This window comes from Oncorhynchus kisutch, linkage group LG17 (genome assembly GCF_002021735.2).
Source record: "Oncorhynchus kisutch isolate 150728-3 linkage group LG17, Okis_V2, whole genome shotgun sequence".
NCBI lineage: Eukaryota > Metazoa > Chordata > Actinopteri > Salmoniformes > Salmonidae > Oncorhynchus > Oncorhynchus kisutch.
Window position 1 is genome coordinate 50084231 of NC_034190.2, and position 22257 is coordinate 50106487.

The 22257-nt window shown below is 49.2% G+C and overlaps 1 protein-coding gene across 1 annotated transcript in view; it reads right to left on the minus strand.

Moving 5' to 3' along the window:
* LOC109907831 (semaphorin-3G) overlaps positions 1-22257 on the minus strand; it is a 59910-nt gene that overhangs the window by 32196 nt on the left and 5457 nt on the right. Inside the window, exon 2 of the mRNA XM_020506065.2 lies at positions 3624-3784. Within this exon, the coding sequence (XP_020361654.2) occupies positions 3624-3784 (161 nt within the window). The remainder of the gene's footprint in view (positions 1-3623; positions 3785-22257) is intronic.

Below are 22257 nucleotides of genomic sequence, written 5' to 3' on the forward strand. Positions count from 1 at the left end.
ACGGATGGCAATTCATCTTTTAAGAGAGAAGACAGAGACTGATACAGTTCTTTTCTGTAACTCAGTTTGCTATAGCGTGACGGCTATGGACAGGATTAGGGTCTCTTGTATAAATCACACTTTTACCGATTCAGGCGATCTGATATTGAACACTGCACCATTCCTCAAATTGCCTGGATTCACATAGGAAGATGTCATCACCTCTATCACAGCCTCTTAGTTTACATCATCCCAAACGTCCTGCTATGCCACCATGTCTGTGTCAGTGAAATATTGACCCTGGTTTCCTACACATTAGACTTAAGTAAAGTAAATCTCAGCTTTGTTCAAAATACACTCATTTTTATTTCATTCATCTTAAAAATATATATAAAAAATAACCTTTATTCAACCAGGAAAAGCCCATTGAGACCCAGAGTCTCTTTTTCAAGGGAGATCTGGCCAAGAAGGCCGCAACAATCAATACATTACATCATTAAAACATACAACAATACAACAACATGATCCAGCCTAAAAAAGAATTGACACTCCGCCGTAACAGAGTCTCCCATCAATATGTTAAATTAATTCAATGGCACTAACACATCTAGAAGGAGCATGGATTGTAGACTATTCCATGCCTCTGGTGCACAAGAAGAGAAGGCAGTCTTGCCTAATACTGTGAATGTCCTGGGGACTTTAAGTAGCAACCACCTAGTAACTGCTGGTGGTGAAGGACACCAGACTACAGAGATGAACACATACAAATGTATCTCTCTGTGCCTATAAAGTGAGGTCCAACCTACCATTTGGTACAATGTGCAATGGTGGGTGAGTGATTTGGCATTAAAGCGCAAGGATGCATGATAGACAGAGTCCAGTCTCTGTAAGACGGAGGAGGCTGCATGCATATATGACAAGTCATCATAATCAATAACAGAAAAGTGGCCTGAACAAGTTGTTTAGGTTCTCTGTGACTGCATTTCAACAGTAATCTGATTTGGACTTCCTGATCTATACTGTGCATTTGTTTCTTAGAGCTCTGAAGGAGGCCCAGTCAACAGGAGCATTTGTGTGTCTAGCTTGAGCCCAAGAGATATTTCTCTTTCTAATTCATTCTGCCAAGTTATCTGAAAAGCAGGGATTGTCCTTTCCATTGATTCTAAGGAGTCATATTAAAACAGAATAATTAGGCCCCACCAACATTAGACAACTATACAGAAAACCTCTCAAATTCCTGAAATAAGTTAATGAAATCAATAGTCTGATAAACTGATTATTAAACAGAAGTCCAGATGGTCTTTTACTACGTTCATAGATTATTATTATTATAGGTAATGGACGTGTCGAGAGACCCTACAGACTTTGTGGCACAGGAGAGAGAACAGCATGCCCCAACTCCAGAGGTTGTGGGTTCCAATCCCAGGTGGGCTCATACTGGAAAAGTCAGTATGTGATAATGTCTTTGATGAAGTCTTTTCGTACACTATTTTTGCTGAACGGCGGACCACTTACTTTAAAACCCCCAGATCATTGTGTTATACTTACAACAACAAAAAACACGTGACATTTGCAGTTTACATGTGCATTTTCTAATTGAGCTTTTTTGACAGGTACAAAACGTTGCATCCCCCATGTTGCCACGTTTAATTCACCTTGAGTTAATGTTCTCACGTGTAGTTTCATGTTATCATATGTTACTTTTACAAATGTAAAAAAAAATATGTTTTTATTGAACCCATAAGATCATGTGATCACATGTGAAGTTCATGTGGTTTTTCTGTAAGGGTCTTGATCCTGCCTATGTCCCAAGGGCAGGTGCCCTATGGCTCTGTAGAAACACATCTGGCAACCTCATTGACTATCCCATCTTACCACAGACTCAGAGAGGTTTACACCCGACCTTTATAACAACAGTTCACACCCAGCAGTCAAGACAGTCCTAGAATAGATACAAGCCCCCAGGCACTTAAATAACATGTAACCCAAAGGCAATGGAACCAATGAATGAGCCTTTAAGAATCAACCACATTCATCGCAGCATAAAACAAGTTTGCGCTTCATACACAAACACTCCTCGAGAAAGCAAAGCTCTTTATCGAGCTGCAATCATTTCTGTTTACGCCAAAAGCACAAAGAGAGTAAAGTATGTGGCACATTTACATGAGTTTAATAGGTATTCTGGGTTTCTTTTCATTACCATTAAGACTGTATTGAAACAGTTCAAACATTTCCCAGTTATGATACGCCAACGTGGCTGTTGGAGCTGTTAAGAAGTGGTGGTGGGCAGTGGGCTTTGGGCAGTGGGCTGTGGGCTGTGGGCAGTGGGCTGTGGCTGGATCCTCGGGAATGAGGCTGAGAGAGGGGTTATGGAATTGGCCATCATCGGCTATGGAATTGACTATTCGCTTGAATGAAATAGCAAGCTTGTGTCAATCGACATTTCTCTCGCTCAACCATTTTTTTTAACCTTGCCTACCCTCAGAGATGTATGGGGTTATTAGAGGCAGCTCACAGGCCAACCTGCTCTCTGTCACCTCATTTTCCCAACTCGTCCATGTTTGTTTCTCCTTGTCAAATACTAGTGGACCCAGCCAGACTGAGCGTAAGAGTTTATACATTACCAATAGTGAGTTGACTTTATAAATGGAGTCTAACAGTAAACTGGTACAGAGCAGGTTAAGTCTGATATACAGAGGTGATGAGGGAGGGGAGCAGAGGGCTTAGTCTATGATGGAGGACCAGGGTGAAGGCAAGATACAGGGGGATTTATGAATTCTAGAGGGAATGATATGTGAGGTGGAGGAGGAAGCTGGAGAAACCTGGGGCCAGGGTTAAGCTCTCCTGTACTCTCTCTCTTTCTCTCTCTCTCTCTCTCTAACTCTCTCTCTCTCTCTCTCTAACTCTCTCTATCTCTCTCTCTCTCTCTCTCTCTCTCTCTAACTCTCTCTCTCTCTCTCTCTCTCTCTCTCTCTCTCTCTCTCTCTCTCTCTCTCTCTCTCTCTAACTCGCTCTCTGCACCCTCTCTATCTCTCTCTCTCTAACTCTCTCTAACTCTCTCTCTAACTCTCTGCACTCTCTCTGACTCTCTCTCTCTAACTCTTTCTCTCTCTGCTGCCGTATCAGCTGGGAAACCACAGAGTGCTGATAAGAAGAGCTCCATTGAGACCAGTGTAAACTCTAGACTGGGATATGGATGGCAGACACAGGAGGCTGTTTATCACAGGCCGAATGAGGACACACACACACGTGCACATACACACACACAATGCTCAAGCAGCAGGTCCCACTAACTCAAACTGTGAAAGTGTTCATCTCTGCAGGGAATATGTAAGGAATCCCAGAGTTGGACTTGGATAAAAGGGAGCAGAGTGGTGATTTAGAGGCCTGTGGTGTTGGGAGTCCTGGTGTGATGTATATCTTCATGCTTCCAATGTAAGCCCAACCCCCAGTCAGCAACTTAAACAGCAACACTAACTCCTCTCCATGGAACTCGGGCCCATTACAGATGGGCCTGAGCTTTGATAAACTTTGATAAGTACGGCCAATGGGGGAGTTTAGGAACAACTATTTACGTAAGGATTGTTGCCTGAAGTTGTAAAGTATGGAGTTGTACTGGAGTCCCACAGGGAATGTGGACTCACCTCTTTGGAGTCCGGGTTGGTATGGTCCAGTCTCAGGGAGTAGAGGACGTCTTTTCCCCCCAGGAACAGACGGTCATGGTACTCGTCCAGAAACACAGCGGTCAGAGAGAGCTGACCGTCATGCCCACTGAAGATAGAGGACCGGTTGGTGGCCACGAGGTCTGTGGAGGGAGGAGAGGAAGGAGGATGGATGGATGAGAGAGAGGAGAGGAGAACAGAGGAAAGCGTGTGAGGATAAACAAAGCCAGCGGAGGACTACGTTAACAAGAATGAAAATGCCAAAATGGAGCGTTACGACACATCTGCTCAATATGCTAAAGAAAAGCTGACATTTGTCTGTGGAATAGAACTAAGGGAGTGAGTGGTTCTGGGTTGGGTTCCCTGTTGAGCCAGAGATCTCCATGTTCGTTCAAATGGATTCGAGGTGCTTCCAGAACAGTAGAGGCCTGGAACTGGAAGGCTTGGCTCTTGGAGAATGACTCAGTGTTCTGTGTTCTGAGATGACAAACAAAGATCAAGAGCGGTTTGGGTGGAGTCACAAATCTGAAATATGTCCCTTATGGTTCTGGTAACATCCACTGCTTCCTTCTACTGTACAATACAGCACATTGTTGCCATTAGAATGTTCCGGGTCTAGTATTTTAGACACTATATAACTACAGTGTATGTTGATAGGATGTCTTGCCATGGAGATGGCGGTGGGCAGGGGTTAACATGGAACGTGCTGCTCTAAGGTATACAGACACGTCCACTTGTGCACACACACAAACACACACACACACATTCTCGCTCTCTATTCACTGGGTCCACTGCTCACTGGCTCTCCTCTAATGTGAAGTCCCAGATCGACCAAACAAATGTGCAGATGTTAAACAGAGAGCGTGGTGGGGAGGCCAAGCATGCTTCTCTAACGTCCTGCTTGTATGCTGTTTTAGTATACATTTAGCATGGCCTAGACATTGGTGGCCTAGACACTGGTGACCTAGACACTGGTAAATGGAAGGTAATAAGAGAAGACAGAAATACTGTAATAGGAAAACAGGATTTGACCTGTGATCCTAAAGTGTGTGTGTGTGTGTGTGTCTGTCTGTACTGTGTGTCCTTGTCTCTGTCTGTGGTCTCTGTGTGAGTGTGTGAAGTGTTGCCAGACTGGACTGTACACAACGGGATCTCCCTCTTCCCCTAACCAATCTGGAGTCAGGAGGTGGAACTCCGTGCCTGGAGCCAAAATACTTTGATACTTTTGAAGGGTGTGTGTGTCTATGAGTGTGCAGGAAGGAGAGAAACTACAAGAGAACGAGGGAAACAATGATAGCAACTGGGGGGAAAGAGGACAGAGTGAGAAGAAAGAAAAAAAAGAGAGAGAGAGAGAGAGAGAGAGTTTGATCTCTAACCGTCAGATCAAAAGTACTGATTAAAAAGGCAGATTAGTACCCACGGTATTATTCAGATCAGGGAGTGTTGTAATTACACTACAGACATCCCTTCACCCTGTCATGTCTACTCTTTAATGTCTCACAGACAGACAGCAGCTCACTGTTGGATCTTCTCTCCAGCTATTCTGGCAACAACATCAAAAATAACAAATGAATCTACAATCAGAGACACACAGTTCAAGATCGGTGTGAGGTGGTGGTTTGTATGTTTTTGGCAGATCAACCCAGTGTGTGTCTCTTGGAGCCCTAAACCCCAGAGCTCTGTAGGGCCCCACTGATGGACACGGTGTCGCTGGGTGCAGAGAGGCCCTTGTTCATCACTCAGCAAACACTTGGAGGAGCGTTGAGTGACAGGGGCTCGTCTCTCAGGGTGTGTGTGTGTGTGTGTGTGTGTGTGTGTGTGTGTGTGTGTGTGTGTGTGTGTGTGTGTGTGTGTGTGTGTCTGTCTGTCTGCCTGTCTGTCTGTCTGTCTGTCTGTCTGTCTGTCTGTCTGTCTGTCTGTCTGTCTGTCTGTCTGTCTGTCTGTCTGTCTGTCTGTCTGTCTGTCTGTCTGTCTGTCTGTCTGTGTTAGCCCTCCCCATAATTAACTATGGCAAGAGGTGGAGAGCACTATAAACTTTACAGTGTTTTTCCTCTCATATATTTCCTAATTGGAAATAAAACGTGATCATGAACCGAGATGAATGAAAAAGCAGAGGTGGCACGAGTCAGACCCAAACCCTTAATTGGGATCCCATGAAACAGTCGCTACAGCAGAGGCCAAACAATACGGCTGCCTGTTATTACGACCTCATGAAAGTTACATGAAAACTTCTCCAGTTCAAGTAACTAAGCATAATTGTTAACAGAACGCACCCAGGCAGGCGGACATAAGGATGGACGGACAGACAGACAGACAGGAGATCTGACTGACAGAGGCAAAGACATGAGCATGAACAGAGAGGGGGGGGGGTTCTGACATACATTCCAAACAGACAAGCAAGCACAGTGATAAGTACAGATGAGGGCCATAGGTGACATAAATATGCTGTTGACAGACGGGGTAGTAGAGAGATCCAGGTAGTATGGGTTGAGATTACACAGTATAGGCAGACAGAAACACCCATCAATACTATTCCGTAGCAGATAATGTTACAGACAAGGATACAGTGTCCGAGTCCAACTGAACACGTGCAGGAATGCGGTCTCTGTTTTCATTTAAATGTATCAGCGTACACAGAAGCAAGACTTGTACACGAATTCAGGGTTTCCCACTGATCTGTAGGAGCTGATGATCGACTTCAGGCGTCAGTGTGGAGTGACTCAAATCAAATCAGATTTGATTCGTCACATGCGCCGAATACAACTGGTGTAGACTTTTACCGTGAAATGTTAGCTGACAAGCCCTTCCCAACGATGCGAAGTTAAAAAAATATTAACACAAGATGAATAGAATAAAATACACAATGGAGCGATAATATACAGGGAGTACCAGTACCAGAATGTATGTGTGTCTGTGTTGTGTCAGTATGCGTGTGTGTGTGTTATGTTTGTGCATATGTAGTGTGTGTGAGTGAGTGTGCATATGGACTGTATGGTGAGTGTGCGTAGGGACAGTGCAAGATACAGTCAGTGCCGATAGTTCAGGTATCATTCATTGAATGTCTAGTAGTTTGGCTATTTATCATTCTTACGGCTTGGGGGTAGAAGCTGTCTCGGAGGCTGTTGATCCGAGAGTTGATGCTCCGGTACCGTTTGCCAGACAGTAGCAGAGTGAACAGTCTATGGCTTGGGTGGCTGGAGTCTTTGCCAATTTTTTTTACTTTCCTCTGACACTGCCTGATATAGAGGTCCTGGATGGCAGGGAGCTCGACCCCAGTGATGTACTGGGCTGTCTGAGGGGAAAGAGGCGCTGCCGTGCCCTCTTCACGACTATGGGGGAACATGTTCAGTCATTAGTGATGTGGACGCCAAGGAACTTGAAGCTCTCGACCCGCTCCACAACAGCCCCGTCGATGTGGATGGGGGCGGGCTCTCCCCTCTCTCTCCTATAGTCCACGATCAGCTGATGTTGAGGGAGAGGTTGTTGTCCTGGCACCACACTGCTAAGTCTCTGACCTCGTTCCTGTATGCTGACTCATTGCTGTTGGTGATCAGGCCAAGCACTGATGTGTCGTCAGCAAACTTGGTGATGGTCTTGGAGTCATGAGTGGCCACGCAGTGAAGGGTGAACAGGGAATACAGGAGGGGACCAAGCACACACCCCTGTGGGGCCCCTGTGTCGAAAGTTAGCATGGAGGAGGTGTTGTTGCCTACCCTCACCACCTGGGGCTGGCCCGTCAGGAGGTCCAGGATCCAGCTACAGAGGGAGGGGTTCAGTCCCAGGATCCCTAGCTTGGTGATGACCTTGGAGGGGACTATGGTGTTGAACGCTGAGCTGTAGTCTATGAACAGCATTCTCACACAGTTATTTCCCCTCTTGTCCAGGTGGGCGAGGGCAGTGTGGAGTGCAATTGAGATTGCGTCATCTGTGGATCTGTTGGGGCGGTATGCGAATTGGAGTGATTCTAAGGTGTCTGAGATGATGGTGTTGATGTGTGTCATGACCAGCCTTTCAAAGCACTTCATAATTACAGATGTGAGTGCTACAGGGCGATAGTAGGCACACACATAGGTTACCAGGTAGGTTACCTTGGAGCTCTTGGGAACAGGGACAATGGTGGTCAGCTTGAAACATGTTGGGATTATAGACTGGGACAAGAGAGATTGAAAATGTCCTTGAAGCCACTTGCCAGCTGGTCCGTGCACGCTTTGAGAACGCACCCTGGTATTCCGTGTGCTTGTTAGTATGTTTAAACGTTTTGCTCACATCAACAACGGAGAGCGAGATCACACAGTTATCTGGGGGAAAAAACAAGGGTTTCACACAAGGCACAGTGTGATATTCCTTCGAAGTGAGCATAAAAGGCATTTAGCTCGTTTGGGAGTTCTGCATCGCTGAGCAACTCACAGCTGGGTTTCCCTTTCTAATCCGTTATTGTCTGCAAGCCCGGCCACACATGATGATCTTCGGAGCTGGCGTAATAGGCTTCCACCTTGTAAGTGGTAGCCCAACCTTTAGCCCCGTATGGATATTTCACGTAATCCTTGGCTTTTGGTTTGGATACATCCTTGAAGTCTCTATTGGGGCACCATCATCTATGCACTTATTGATGAAGCCTTTGACTGTTGTGGTAAACTCCTCAATGCTATCAGTTGAACCCCGGGAACATATCCCAGGATCGAGTCTGCTTCATCTGACCACCTCCTTATTGAGCTCATCACTGGTACTTCCTGTTTGAGCGTTTGATGGTAAACAGGAAGCAGGAGAATGGAGTCTTGGTCAGATTTGCCAAAGGGAGGACGAGCGAGGGCCTTGTATGCGTTTCTGGGAATAGAATAAAAGTGGTCTAGAGTTTCAGAGCCCCTAGTGTCACAGGAAACATGTCGGTAAAAGTGAGGTAGGACGCTTTTAAGCCATCCCCTGTTAAAGTCTCCGCCCACCAGAAACGCTGCCTCTGGGTGAGCGGTTTCTTATTTGTTCATGGACCCTGGATAATTACGGATGAGAACTCTCTTGGTAGATAAAAGGGTCTGCAGCTCACCATGAGGTGTTCTATATCAGGTGAGCAAAAGCTTGGGATTTCCTTCACAATTGAAGCAGCACACCAGGTTCCGTTCATGAAAAAAAACACACTCCTCCGTCTTTCGCATTCCCTGAAGCCGCCGCCCACTCCCGCCACTGCCTGGAGAATCCATTGAGAACTACGTGCGTAGCGTCATCATCCGGCCAAGTTTCAGTAAGACAAATAATATTGCTGCTTTTCAAGTCTCTCTGATGGGAGACTCTCGGACGAAGCTCATCCATCTTATTCTCCAGTGACTGGACATTTTGCCAATAGAACGGAGGGGAGCGCCGTTAGAAGATCTCACCCAGGACTCCACCTCGTCTCCTGCGTGACCCATGGAACAAAGGAATAGGGAACAGTGGAACAGCTGAGTCAGAGTTGAAGTCGTGTTTGTCCAGAAGTGCTTGGAGGTCATATGTGATAATTGTCTGAACTTTCTGTAAGATAAAAAAGACAAACACGATAAAAGTCACTAAATAGCAAAGTCGGGTTGGAACTCGTAAGATGACGCCCTACTCCGTCGGCGCCATCTAGTTGTGGGTGTTGAAGGCGTGACAGCTGACTGTGGCGTGACAGTGATCTGTTGCTCTGCTCTCACCTCTATATTTTGACAGAGAGGAATATAGGAGACCTGTCAGTGATGCAGCTCATACTCCATTGCTTTAGCCGCTATCTCCTGGCCCCATGCCCCCCCCCCCCCCCCCAAACTGAAGATACTATACACAAAAAACACACACACATAAACACACGCACACAAATAGACACACAGACAAGCACACACACACACTCACACTTGTTAGCACTGTAACAGTCTGACGCTTTTCCTCTGAAAACACACACACATAAACACACGCACACAAATAGACACACTCCACGCACACCACACACGTGTTCTATTTTTCCCCTTCCCTCTCTCCATCTTCATCTCCATTCCCTCTATCTTTACCTCTTTAAAAACCTCACCCACAGTAAGATATATGTCAATTCACTTGTAACCCTCTTACTTACCAACGAAAGAATCCCCAATGCAGAAAAACAACATTGCACGTATGGAGAAAAACATGCCACCGTTACATGACTGCTCTAAACAAACAAAAACCAGGATCTAAGTAGTACACCTGTTCTCCATATGTCCGTTCTTGATTATCACAGCCATTTTGCCTAAAACCAACTACGCTCCTACATAGAGTTTTTAACCAAGTATCCACTCTATCCTCCGACTGTGGTGACCCGCAGACACAAATAAACAGAGAGAGAAAGGGGTCACTCTTTGTGGGTCTGGGGCTTTGGGAACCAAACACAGCGGCTGGAGGCTGGAAGGGGAGGGGAGGAGGAGGTCAGGGAGGGTCGGGGTCTGTGGAGGGTTCTTGCCCTTTTCTTTTCTCCTCCTCTCCCCTCCTCTTCAGTCTTCTTGTGTGTTTGTCCTGTGGATTAAGAGTGTAAACAACTCGTCTGAGTCCTTCCTCCGGTCGCGCTATACTGGCACCCCACAGGCTAATGCCCCATAATAGGTTTGTGTGTGTGTGTGTGTGTGTGTGTGTGTGTGTGTGTGTGTGTGTGTGTGTGTGTGTGTGTGTGTGTGTGTGTGTGTGTGTGTGTGTGTGTGTGCGTGCGTGCGTGCGTGCGTGCGCGTGTGTGTGTGTGCCTGTATGTCCAGCTCCCTGTCTGGATGGTCCTCAGAGCTGACACCTGAACCCCGGGATAATATTGACCCTGTAGGAGAGTATACGACACTAGGACAACCCAGATCAACCCAGACAAGCCAGACTAACCCAGACTAACCCAGACCAACCTAGACTAACCCAGACCAACCCAGACCAACTAAGACCAACCCAGACCAACCTAGACTAACCAAGACCAACCAAGACCAACCCAGACCAACCTAGACTAACCAAGACCAGCCCAGACGAATCCAGACCAACCCAGACCAACCCAGACTACTCAGACTAACCCAGACAAACCTAGACAAACCAAGACCAACCAAGACTAAGCAAGACTAACCAAGACTAACCCAGACCAATCAAGACCAACCCAGATCACCCGAGACTAACTGAGAACAACCCAGACCAACCCAGACCAACCCAGACACAACCCAGACCAATCCAGACCAACCCAGATCAACCCAGACTAACCCAGACCAACACTGACTAACCCAGACTAACTGAGACCAACACAGACACAACCCAGACCAACCCAGATCAACCCAGACCCCCCCAGATCAACCCAGACTAACCCGGACCAACCCAGATCAACCCAGACCAACCTAGACTAACCAAGACCAACCAAGACCAACCCAGATCAACATAGACTAACCAAGACCAACCCAGACTAACCCAGACAACTCAGACTAACCCAGACCAACTAACCCAGACCAACTCAGACAATCTCTATGTGTGCCAACCACACCCCCATTGACCCAGACAACGCTACCTTAGTGGTACACAGTGCCACCAGCCACAAGAGCTTTGATCTGTAATGAATAAAACCTCTAACCAACTCCAGGACTGGGACAACAACTACCAAAATCATCAACGTGCAATATTCCACATTCTCGGTCTTGTAACCATAACATCCAATCACACACACAGTATTATCTTACCGCGACATTGCATTCAATACAGATCCTCTGAAAACCTTAGCCACATAGCTTAAAGTCCAACATTTCCATCCTCCATCCATCATCCACACAGCTGTGTATGTGAAGATATTTTCTGAGGGATGGATTTTGTCTTAAAAAGAACCCCAATCTAGCGGTATTATTTCAGTGTTTAGACAGAAAAACAACGATTGGAAGAGCGTGAGAAGGAGAGACTAAGGTGAAGAGAGCGAGAGAGAAAGAAAGGGACAGAGAGAGGAGGATGGGGAATATGAGGGAGCCCTCAAGGCTCTCGTATTTGATTGTCTCTTCTACAAGGAACAAATTGAGGTTTAGTCGTTAGTGTGTTTAGGAGTGCCTGGAGGAGTTATTCTGAGCTCAGGGCGAGGGATGAGGGTTTGAGGGGCGAGGGGAGGAGGAGGCGGGCACATCTGAGGCCCGTTAGACTCCAAAGGCCACACCATGCACCCTTCACTCTCTCTCTCTCTTCTCTCCTTCACTCGTTCTTCATGGTACAGTTCAAATCCCTTCTCTCTCCTTGTCTCAATCTCACACCTGTCATCGCCACATCTCTCCCACACCTCTCTCCCCCTATCTCCTCCATCTGACAAGTTTTTTTCACATGCAAAAGGCAGATAGACACACACACACACCTTCGCTGTCTCCACACACCTGGCGGTTAGTACACACACACACACACCACAGATAACACACATAGGACGACACACACACACACACACAGAGAGAGAGAGAGAGAGAGAGAGAGAGAGAGAGAGAGTCATTCATTGCACCCTTTAAAAGACTCCCCAGGCCAGTGTTCCTTGTATTAGCACTGCTGTATATTATTGCTGTGCGCCAAGAATGCTGGGAATCTGAGTCTACACACAAGTCAGCCATCTTACCTCCTCCTCCATCTTCTCCCACTCCCTCCCCATCTCCTCCACTGTCCAGACTACCCACCCCCTCCTTTTTGGCCGGACCCACAAGGGACCCACTTGGCAGGACTGCCACCATTATCCGTGTCAACCTGCCCCATAACAGATGCCTGTGACACAGGAAAGCCCTGTGTTTCCTGTCCACGCGTCCCCCGCCATCTCCGGGCCTGTCATATATAACTGACCGTAGAATCATACACACACACACACACACACACACACACTCACGCACACACACACACACACACACACACACACACACACACACACACACACACACACACACACACACACACACACACACACGCACACACACACACGCACGCACGCAAACACACACACACACACACGTGCACGCACACACGCGCACACACACACACACACACCTTCACAGAACAGCATGTGCCATATTTCATCCCCCTAGCTGCTCTTTCCTAGATTATACACTGTGTATGGGGACTGGGGATCTGAATGGGGTCTATAAAGGGGTCTTTGTGTCTATGGGACAGAAGTCAGGTGTTTGTCTTGGCTGGGGACACACACCACTCTGGGTTACTCTGCCCACTGGTGGTGGCCTGGCTTTAACGTCGTCCTCCCCCACGGCATTACATGGAGTAACTCCACGCGGCATGTGTGTGAGTGTGTGCTTGTTCGTCTGTTTGACAGAGACCGTGCATTGGGCCGATCCTCTGCTCCTAAGCTCGTTTATTTTTTTTGCTTCTTAAAAAAAACACGCTAGTCATTCTATGTCTATGACCACACATGATGAATGTTTGACCTCTGCGTTGTAAACGTCCTCGGTGGAGACAGAAGTCGGCCCTGCGGGCCCTGAGGTTAACACTGATAAAGTCCATTCTTCAAACCACTGCCAGGGCTCTGTCAGAATGGATCCACTGGCACGCACACACAGGCACACACAAACACACACGCGCGCACACACAGGGGCGCACGTGTGCGCAAACACACACACACACATCTTGGAACCTCTCTCTTATCAGTCGTCTCAGGACGCCTATCTGAGCAGAGTCATACAATTACCCCACAGAGTCAACCAACAGGCCGGTGGAGAGAAGGGAGAGAGGGGCGGAGAGGGTGACCTCAGCATCCCGGACTCCAATCAACCCCCTTATCAAAAGGACGGCCAATTCACTGTAAACTTTCACAGTAGATAGAGGTTTCGCCCCCAAACCCAGTCCAAACCCTGCTGGCTCACACGCAGTGCTCATAAAATACCCTAAACCAGGCATTATGGGGGAATTGGGGCTGAAGTGTAAATGGCTAACAGGGAGGGCCGTGAAATGGGACAGGGACTTGATGATACGTCCCAACGAAGTGGGCGATCGTCTGTTAAGCGTTCTAGTGCTTCCCAACAAGGTGGGTCAGAAAAAACAGAACCAGGACACTTCTGGAGGGTCTAGTGGGGTCCTGGAAGGCCCAGTCCAATCTAGTCCTGCCAGACCCAGCGGAGAAAGTCTCCCTCCTCCTCTCTATGTAATGAAGAAATTACCCTCGTCAACTCTAGCAGACAGGCAGGCTCCCTGGTCTGTACCAGCTGGCTCACTCTATCAGCGGCAGGCAGGCAGCGCCCAATGTTGAAGCACTCTCTTAATTAACGAATGCATATACACACACACTCATCTAGGGATGGACACACAAGTGTCCACACACACACCACATCGTCTGTATGGAGTATTGGCTCAGGTATCAGTTAACTGCAGCCTATACAATCGCCAGGAGCGTTGAGGTAATGGGCGCAGTGTGTGTGTGTGTGTGTGTGTGTGCGTGTGCGTGCGCGTGCGTGTGCTTGTGTGTGTGTGTGTGTGTGCATGTGTGTGTGTGTGTGTGTATGCATGCGTGCATCTGTGTGGATGTGCGTGTGTTCCCTGTAATAATTATAGAATGTGCAGCGGGTGATGTTGCTCTTGGCACTTCCTGTCAGCAGCTCCTGGGTGGAACTAATTGATTGCGGAGGCAGTGCAGCTGACAGCGCGGGGGGGGGGGGTTGTTCATAGCAGCTGACATCACTGTGAGCGACACGGACTGTCTGCGCTGTGAACGCTCTCAGAGGGAGTTCCCATCACCCCAGGCGTTCTCCTGCTCACCTTCAACTGGCCCACAGCCAGACTCGCCAGCAGTGGATCTCTAGTGCAATAACCCGGGTAGACACACGGGTAGACACACGGATACACCCACGTTACGCTAACCCACTCACATACACACATGCAAACAACATTCTGACACCATCTCAAGTCCATTCTTTATTCCAACACTCATCATGACATCCACACGTAGCCTCTCACCCAGACCAACCCAGGGAGAACGCAGGGCCTTCCTTCCACCAAATCCTCTGTTGTCTCATTTGCCAAAAGGGAAGAAGAACGTTCTCCGCTTCCTGTGTTCACTGCGCTGAACGTCAGCCAAATAGGAGAAATCAGAGTCAGAGGACAACGGTAGATGTGACGTCCAATCAGTGTAATTACAGTATTATTGTGGGGGAAGGGGGAGGGCAAAGACCTGTGTTTACGTACACCCCCCCCCCCTAGCATTTAGACATTCCTGTCAATACTACCACCCCTAGTTTCCGAGCCCCATGGGACCCGTAGGACCACGGGCCCTGCAGCCCCAGTTGAAACTGTAGCCCCGCTCACTAACTCTCTCACCGGGCCAGCTTGCACCAGCAGGCAGCAAGGGCCAACCCCAGCAGCAGTCAGAAAAAATATACAAACCCTGCTAACCCCTAGTAGAGTAGCTATGAGAGCCCGTATTGCTTTAGGTATAGCTTTTCATACCCTAACATAAATACTCCTCCCTCTCCCTCGACTCATGGATCTTTTTCTCTCTCTCTTTCTTTCTTTGCCTGTGCTATGGGCCAAGCAGGACCACAGTTCTCTCTCTCTCTCCCGCTCCCTCCCTCTCCCTCATTCTGTCTATGTCTCTCTCGCTTTCTCTCGTTCTCCAGTGAACTGCACAGCAGAGGTCTGAGCTGTTTACCCAACCCGAGGGGAGGGAGAGCCTTTTATGAAGAAAGAAAGAAAGAAAGAGCCCACTTCAAACCCCTGGCATCCATCTTTAAGATGGCACAGCAACTCCCGGCACGGCTGTCCCCGTTATGAAATGAAACCACTTGAAGACAAAAGGACGTAGAAGGTTTGGAGAGGTGGATGACAGGGGGATGGGGTGGGATTGTGGGAACGGATCAGATAAATAGATTTAACCCCCTGGACTGCAGCCATTTGTGTAATTTGTTCCACGCATGGACAGCGTTGTCATTTCTCCGGACACTGGGGTTTATATTGGCTAGCTCTTCCCACAATGCACTGTCAAGGGCTCACTTAGACACGCTGGTCAGACAGAACTGAGCCCTGGAGATGAAAACACAAATACACTTAACAAGGGTGACGTATTTATACTCACATATAGAATAGAATACAACTTTATTGTCCATCCAGGATGGAAATGTTTCTTTATATACACACAATCAAATACACAGACACACAGAGACTGTATAATGTGTATAAAGAGAAACAGACTACAGACTTGCATAGACACTCTCTCTCTCGGACTAATACACACACACACACACACACACACACACACACACACACACACACACACACACACACACACACACACACACACACACACACACACACACACACACACACACACACACACACACACACACACACACACACACACACACATTGCTAGCCCTCTTGTGGACAGGGGAGAACTAATCTACATGACAGATGATCAATGACACTTTGTTAGGCCTCGAACCCTCAACCCTGCCTGCTGAAAGGGACTCTGTGTCTGACCCTCAGGTGCTCAACTCTGAGCCATTCCTCCCTTCCCCTTTCATCCCTCTATCTTTCCCCTGCTCTCCCCTCCCTTTCATCCCTCTATCTTCCCCTGCTCCCCCCTCCCTTTCATCCCTCTATCTTTCCCCTGCTTTCCCCTCCCTTTCATCCCTCTATCTTCCCCTGCTCTCCCCTCCCTTTCATCCCTCTATCTTCCCCTGCTCCCCCTCCCTTTCATCCCTCTATCTTTCCCCTGTTCTCCCCTCCCTTTCATCCCTCTATCTTTCCCCTGCTCTCCCCTGCCTTTCATCCCTCTATCTTTCCCCTGCTCGCCCCTCCCTTTCATCCCTCTATCTTTCCCCTGCTCTCCCCTCCCTTTCATTCCTCTTTCCCCTGCTCTCCCCTCCCTTTCATACCTCTATCTTTCCCCTGCTCTCCCCTCCCTTTATCTTCCCCTGCTCTCCCCTCCCTTTCATCCCTCTATCTTCCCATCCTCTCCCTTTCATCCCTCTATCTTCCCCTGCTCTCCCCTCCCTTTATCTTCCCCTGCTCACCCCTCCCTTTCATCCCTCTATCTTCCCATCCTCTCCCTTTCATCCCTCTATCTTTCCCCTGCTCTCCCCTCCCTTTCATCCCTCTATCTTTCCCCTGCTCTCCCCTCCCTTTCATCCCTCTATCTTTCCCTTGCTCTCCCCTCCCTTTCATCCCTCTATCTTCCCCTGCTCTCCCCTCCCTTTCATCCCTCTATCTTTCCCCTGCTCTCCCCTCCCTTTCATCCCTCTATCTTCCCATCCTCTCCCTTTCATCCCTCTATCTTTCCCCTGCTCTCCCCTCCCTTTCATCCCTCTATCTTCCCATCCTCTCCCTTTCATCCCTCTATCTTTCCCCTGCTCTCCCCTCCCTTTCATCCCTCTATCTTCCCCTGCTCCCCCCTCCCTTTCATCCCTCTATCTTTCCCCTGCTCTCCCCTCCCTTTCATCCCTCTATCTTCCCCTGCTCTCCCCTCCCTTTCATCCCTCTATCTTTCCCCTGCTCTCCCCTGCCTTTCATCCCTCTATCTTTCCCCTGCTCGCCCCTCCCTTTCATCCCTCTATCTTTCCCCTGCTCTCCCCTCCCTTTCATTCCTCTTTCCCCTGCTCTCCCCTCCCTTTCATACCTCTATCTTTCCCCTGCTCTCCCCTCCCTTTATCTTCCCCTGCTCTCCCCTCCCTTTCATCCCTCTATCTTCCCATCCTCTCCCTTTCATCCCTCTATCTTCCCCTGCTCTCCCCTCCCTTTATCTTCCCCTGCTCTCCCCTCCCTTTCAAACCTCTATCTTCCCATCCTCTCCCTTTCATCCCTCTATCTTCCCCTGCTCTCCCCTCCCTTTCATCCCTCTATCTTCCCATCCTCTCCCTTTCATCCCTCTATCTTTCCCCTGCTCTCCCCTCCCTTTCATCCCTCTATCTTTCTACTGCTCGCCCCTCCCTTTCATCCCTCTATCTTTCCCCTGGCTCTCCCCTCCCTTTCATCCCTCTATCTTCCCCTGCTCTCCCCTCCCTTTCATCTCTCTTTCTTTCCCCTGCTCGCCCCTCCCTTTCATCCCTCTATCTTTCCCCTGCTCTCCCCTCCCTTTCATCCCTATATCTTCCCATCCTCTCCCTTTCATCCCTCTATCTTTCCCCTGCTCTCCCCTCCCTTTCATACCTCTATCTTTCCCCTGCTCTCCCCTCCCTTTCAATCCCTCTATCTTCCCATCCTCTCCCTTTCATCCCTCTATCTTTCCCCTGCTCTCCCCTCCCCTTCATCCCTCTATCTTCCCATCCTCTCCCTTTCATCCCTCTATCTTTCCCCTGCTCTCCCCTCCCTTTATCTTCCCCTGCTCTCCCCTCCCTTTCATCCCTCTATCTTCCCATCCTCTCCCTTTCATCCCTCTATCTTCCCCTGCTCTCCCCTCCCTTTATCTTCCCCTGCTCTTCCCTCCCTTTCATCCCTCTATCTTCCCATCCTCTCCCTTTCATCCCTCTATCTTCCCCTGCTCTCCCCTCCCTTAATCTTCCCCTGCTCTCCCCTCCCTTTCATCCCTCTATCTTCCCATCCTCTCCCTTTCATCCCTCTATCTTTCCCCTGCTCTCCCCTCCCTTTCATCCCTCTATCTTTCCCTGCTCTCCCCTCCCTTTCATCCCTCTATCTTTCCCCTGCTCGCCCCTCCCTTTCATCCCTCTATCTTTCCCCTGCTCTCCCCTCCCTTTCATCCCTCTTTCTTTCCCCTGCTCGCCCCTCCCTTTCATCCCTCTATCTTTCCCCTGCTCTCCCCTCCCTTTCATCCCTCTATCTTCCCATCCTCTCCCTTTCATCCCTCTATCTTTCCCCTGCTCTCCCCTCCCTTTCATCCCTCTATCTTTCCCCTGCTCTCTCCTCCCTTTCATCCCTCTTTCCCCTGCTCGCCCCTCCCTTTCATCCCTCTATCTTTCCCCTGCTCTCCCCTCCCTTTCATCCCTCTATCTTTCCCCTGCTCTCCCCTCCCTTTCATCCCTCTATCTTTCCCCTGCTCTCCCCTCCCTTTCATCCCTCTATCTTTCCCCTGCTCTCCCCTCCCTTTCATCCCTCTTTCTTTCCCCTGCTCGCCCCTCCCTTTCATCCCTCTATCTTTCCCCTGCTCTCCCCTCCCTTTCATCCCTATATCTTCCCATCCTCTCCCTTTCATCCCTCTATCTTTCCCCTGCTCTCCCCTCCCTTTCATCCCTCTATCTTTCCCCTGCTCTCCCCTCCCTTTCATCCCTCTATCTTCCCATCCTCTCCCTTTCATCCCTCTATCTTTCCCCTGCTCTCCCCTCCCTTTCATCCCTCTATCTTTCCCCTGCTCTCCCCTCCCTTTCATCCCTCTATCTTCCCATCCTCTCCCTTTCATCCCTCTATCTTCCCCTGCTCTCCCCTCCCTTAATCTTCCCCTGCTCTCCCCTCCCTTACATCCCTGTATCTTCCCATCCTCTCCCTTACATCCCTCTATCTTCCCCTGCTCTCCCCTCCCTTTATCTTCCCCTGCTCTCCCCTCCCTTTCATCCCTCTATCTTCCCATCCTCTCCCTTTCATCCCTCTATCTTTCCCCTGCTCTCCCCTCCCTTTCATCCCTCTATCCATCCCCTGCTCGCCCCTCCCTTTCATCCCTCTATCTTTCCCCTGCTCTCCCCTCCCTTTCATCCCTCTATCTTCCCCTGCTCTCCCCCTCCCTTTCATCCCTCTATCTTTCCCCTGCTCTCCCCTCCCTTTCATCCCTCTATCTTCCCATCCTCTCCCTTTCATCCCTCTATCTTTCCCCTGCTCTCCCCTCCCTTTCATCCCTCTATCTTTCCCCTGCTCTCTCCTCCCTTTCATCCCTCTTTCCCCTGCTCGCCCCTCCCTTTCATCCCTCTATCTTTCCCCTGCTCTCCCCTCCCTTTCATCCCTCTATCTTTCCCCTGCTCTCCCCTCCCTTTCATCCCTCTATCTTTCCCCTGCTCTCCCCTCCCTTACATCCCTCTATCTTTCCCCTGCTCTCCCCTCCCTTACATCCCTCTATCTTCCCCTGCTCTCCTCTCCCTTACATCCCTCTATCTTTCCCCTGCTCTCCCCTCCCTTTCATCCCTCTATCTTTCCCCTGCTCTCCCCTCCCTTTCATCCCTCTATCTTTCCCCTGCTCTCCCCTCCCTTTCATCCCTCTATCTTTCCCCTGCTCTCCCCTCCCTTTCATCCCTCTATCTTTCCCCTGCTCTCCCCTCCCTTACATCCCTCTATCTTCCCCTGCTCTCCCCTCCCTTACATCCCTCTATCTTTCCCCTGCTCTCCCCTCCCTTACATCCCTCTATCTTCCCCTGCTCTCCCCTCCCTTACATCCCTCTATCTTCCCATCCTCTCCCTTACATCCCTCTATCTTCCCCTGCTCTCCCCTCCCTTACATCCCACTATCTTCCCCTGCTCTCCCCTCCCTTACATCCCTCTATCTTTCCCCTGCTCTCCCCTCCCTTACATCCCTCTATCTTCCCCTGCTCTCCCCTCCCTTACATCCCTCTATCTTCCCCTGCTCTCCCCTCCCTTACATCCCTCTATCTTCCCATCCTCTCCCTTACATCCCTCTATCTTCCCCTGCTCTCCCCTCCCTTACATCCCTCTATCTTCCCCTGCTCTCCCCTCCCTTACATCCCTCTATCTTCCCCTGCTCTCCCCTCCCTTTCATCCGCTCACCTCTTTTTCCCGCCGTTACCTCCTTACATCCCCCTTCCATCGTTATTTCACCGTCCCCTCCATTCATGCCTCCACCAATCCCTCTCTTTGCTCTAACATGCCCTTAACACACACTCGTCCTATAGAGTCAGGCCTGCCACACTGACCCTGCTGCTCTCAATGCTTACTGCTCTAGCTTGTGTCATGCTGCGGCTCAGCTGGACTCTAATGGCTCCCCAGACAATGATCTACAGAGAGGTTAAAGAAACAGACCAAGGGATTAATCACTGCGTGTGCGTGCATGCATGCGTGCGTGCGTGTGTGTGTGTGTGTGCGTGTGTGTGTTGTGTGTGTCAAAGCGATATGAACCAGATGGACATGACTCCAAACAGAATGGCCGAAGGCATGGTGACTTGGACAGACAAACACAGTACAGTAACTGTACCTTATCAGAACCACATCTGAACACCAAATCGGAACGCATCTCAACATCAGATTACTCTCCACTTAATACGGTGCATGGCTGTCATGGACGGAAAGCCCAGACCCCTACCAGATGTGGCACTGTGGGGAGACGGGGAGAGGAAGGCGTGTTGCCAGGCCTTATTACCTAATTGGAGGCAGTGGATAGCTCCCAGTTATAGCCAACGCTACAGACACAATGATGCATTGTTCAGGCCTCCCCTGACTGAGATCCATGGCTGTGTAATCCATTACTCCACAGTCACACTGACCTGCCCTGACTAGGAGTAGGAGCTACTGGGGCGGGGGGGCTGGGCTTGTCTGAAGAGTGGTTGCATCTAGGTGGGTATGGTTTATAGCCCCACCTGTTTTCACTTTGTCTTGATGGGGCATAAAAAAAAAATGAAGATCTGCCCTGCCAATAAATCATTTCTTCTCAACTTCACCTCAATCTAATTTCCTTTATGGTCATGAAGAAGCACACATCAGGTTCGCCAGAGTCAAATCAAATCAAATCAAATCAAATTTATTTATATAGCCCTTCGTACATCAGCTGATATCTCAAAGTGCTGTACAGAAACCCAGCCTAAAACCCCAAACAGCAAGCAATGCAGGTGTAGAAGCACGGTGGCTAGGAAAAACTCCCTAGAAAGGCCAATACCTAGGAAGAAACCTAGAGAGGAACCAGGCTATGTGGGGTGGCCAGTCCTCTTCTGGCTGTGCCGGGTGGAGATTATAACAGAACATGGCCAAGATGTTCAAATGTTCATAAATGACCAGCATGGTCGAATAACAATAAGGCAGAACAGTTGAAACTGGAGCAGCAGCACAGTCAGGTGGAAGTTGAAACTGGAGTAGCAGCATGGCCAGGTGGACTGGGGACAGCAAGGAGTCATCATGTCAGGTAGTCCTGGGGCATGGTCCTAGGGCTCAGGTCAGTTGAAACTGGAACAGCAGCATGGCCAGGTGGACTGGGGACAGCAAGGAGTCATCATGTCAGGTAGTCCTGGGGCATGGTCCTAGGGCTCAGGTCAGTTGAAACTGTCCAGAGAGCGCCCATAGGTCTGACAAGTGGAACAAATAATAAGTCCCTTTCTCTACATCTTCTTAGACTCTTCCGTTCTCTCTTTCATTTCCCTAACCTCCCCCTCTTCTCTCTCACACCTCTCGTGGGTTCCTCTCCCTCTCTCCTCTCCTCCGTCTCACGGCAGAATCCAACCTTTGTCCATAAATTCAACATTTCGACGGTTAAGTTCAGGCACTAATTCTGAATGGTTAAGTTCAGGCACTAATTCTGAATGGTTAAGTTCAGGCACTAATTCTGAATGGTTAAGTTCAGGCACTAATTCTGAATGGTTAAGTTCAGGCACTAATTCTGAATGGTTAAGTTAAGGGTGAAGGTTTAGGATAGGTTTAAAACAAAACAAACTCCATGGTTAAGTTTAGGCATTAAGGAGGCAGACATGGTGACACTTCAGCAAGGCTCAGTCACCAGACACACACGTGTGTCAGAACGCCACAGAGTGTGATAACAGCAGAGATGACAGCTCTGAGGTGTCGGGCGTCGGCAGCTAGCTAC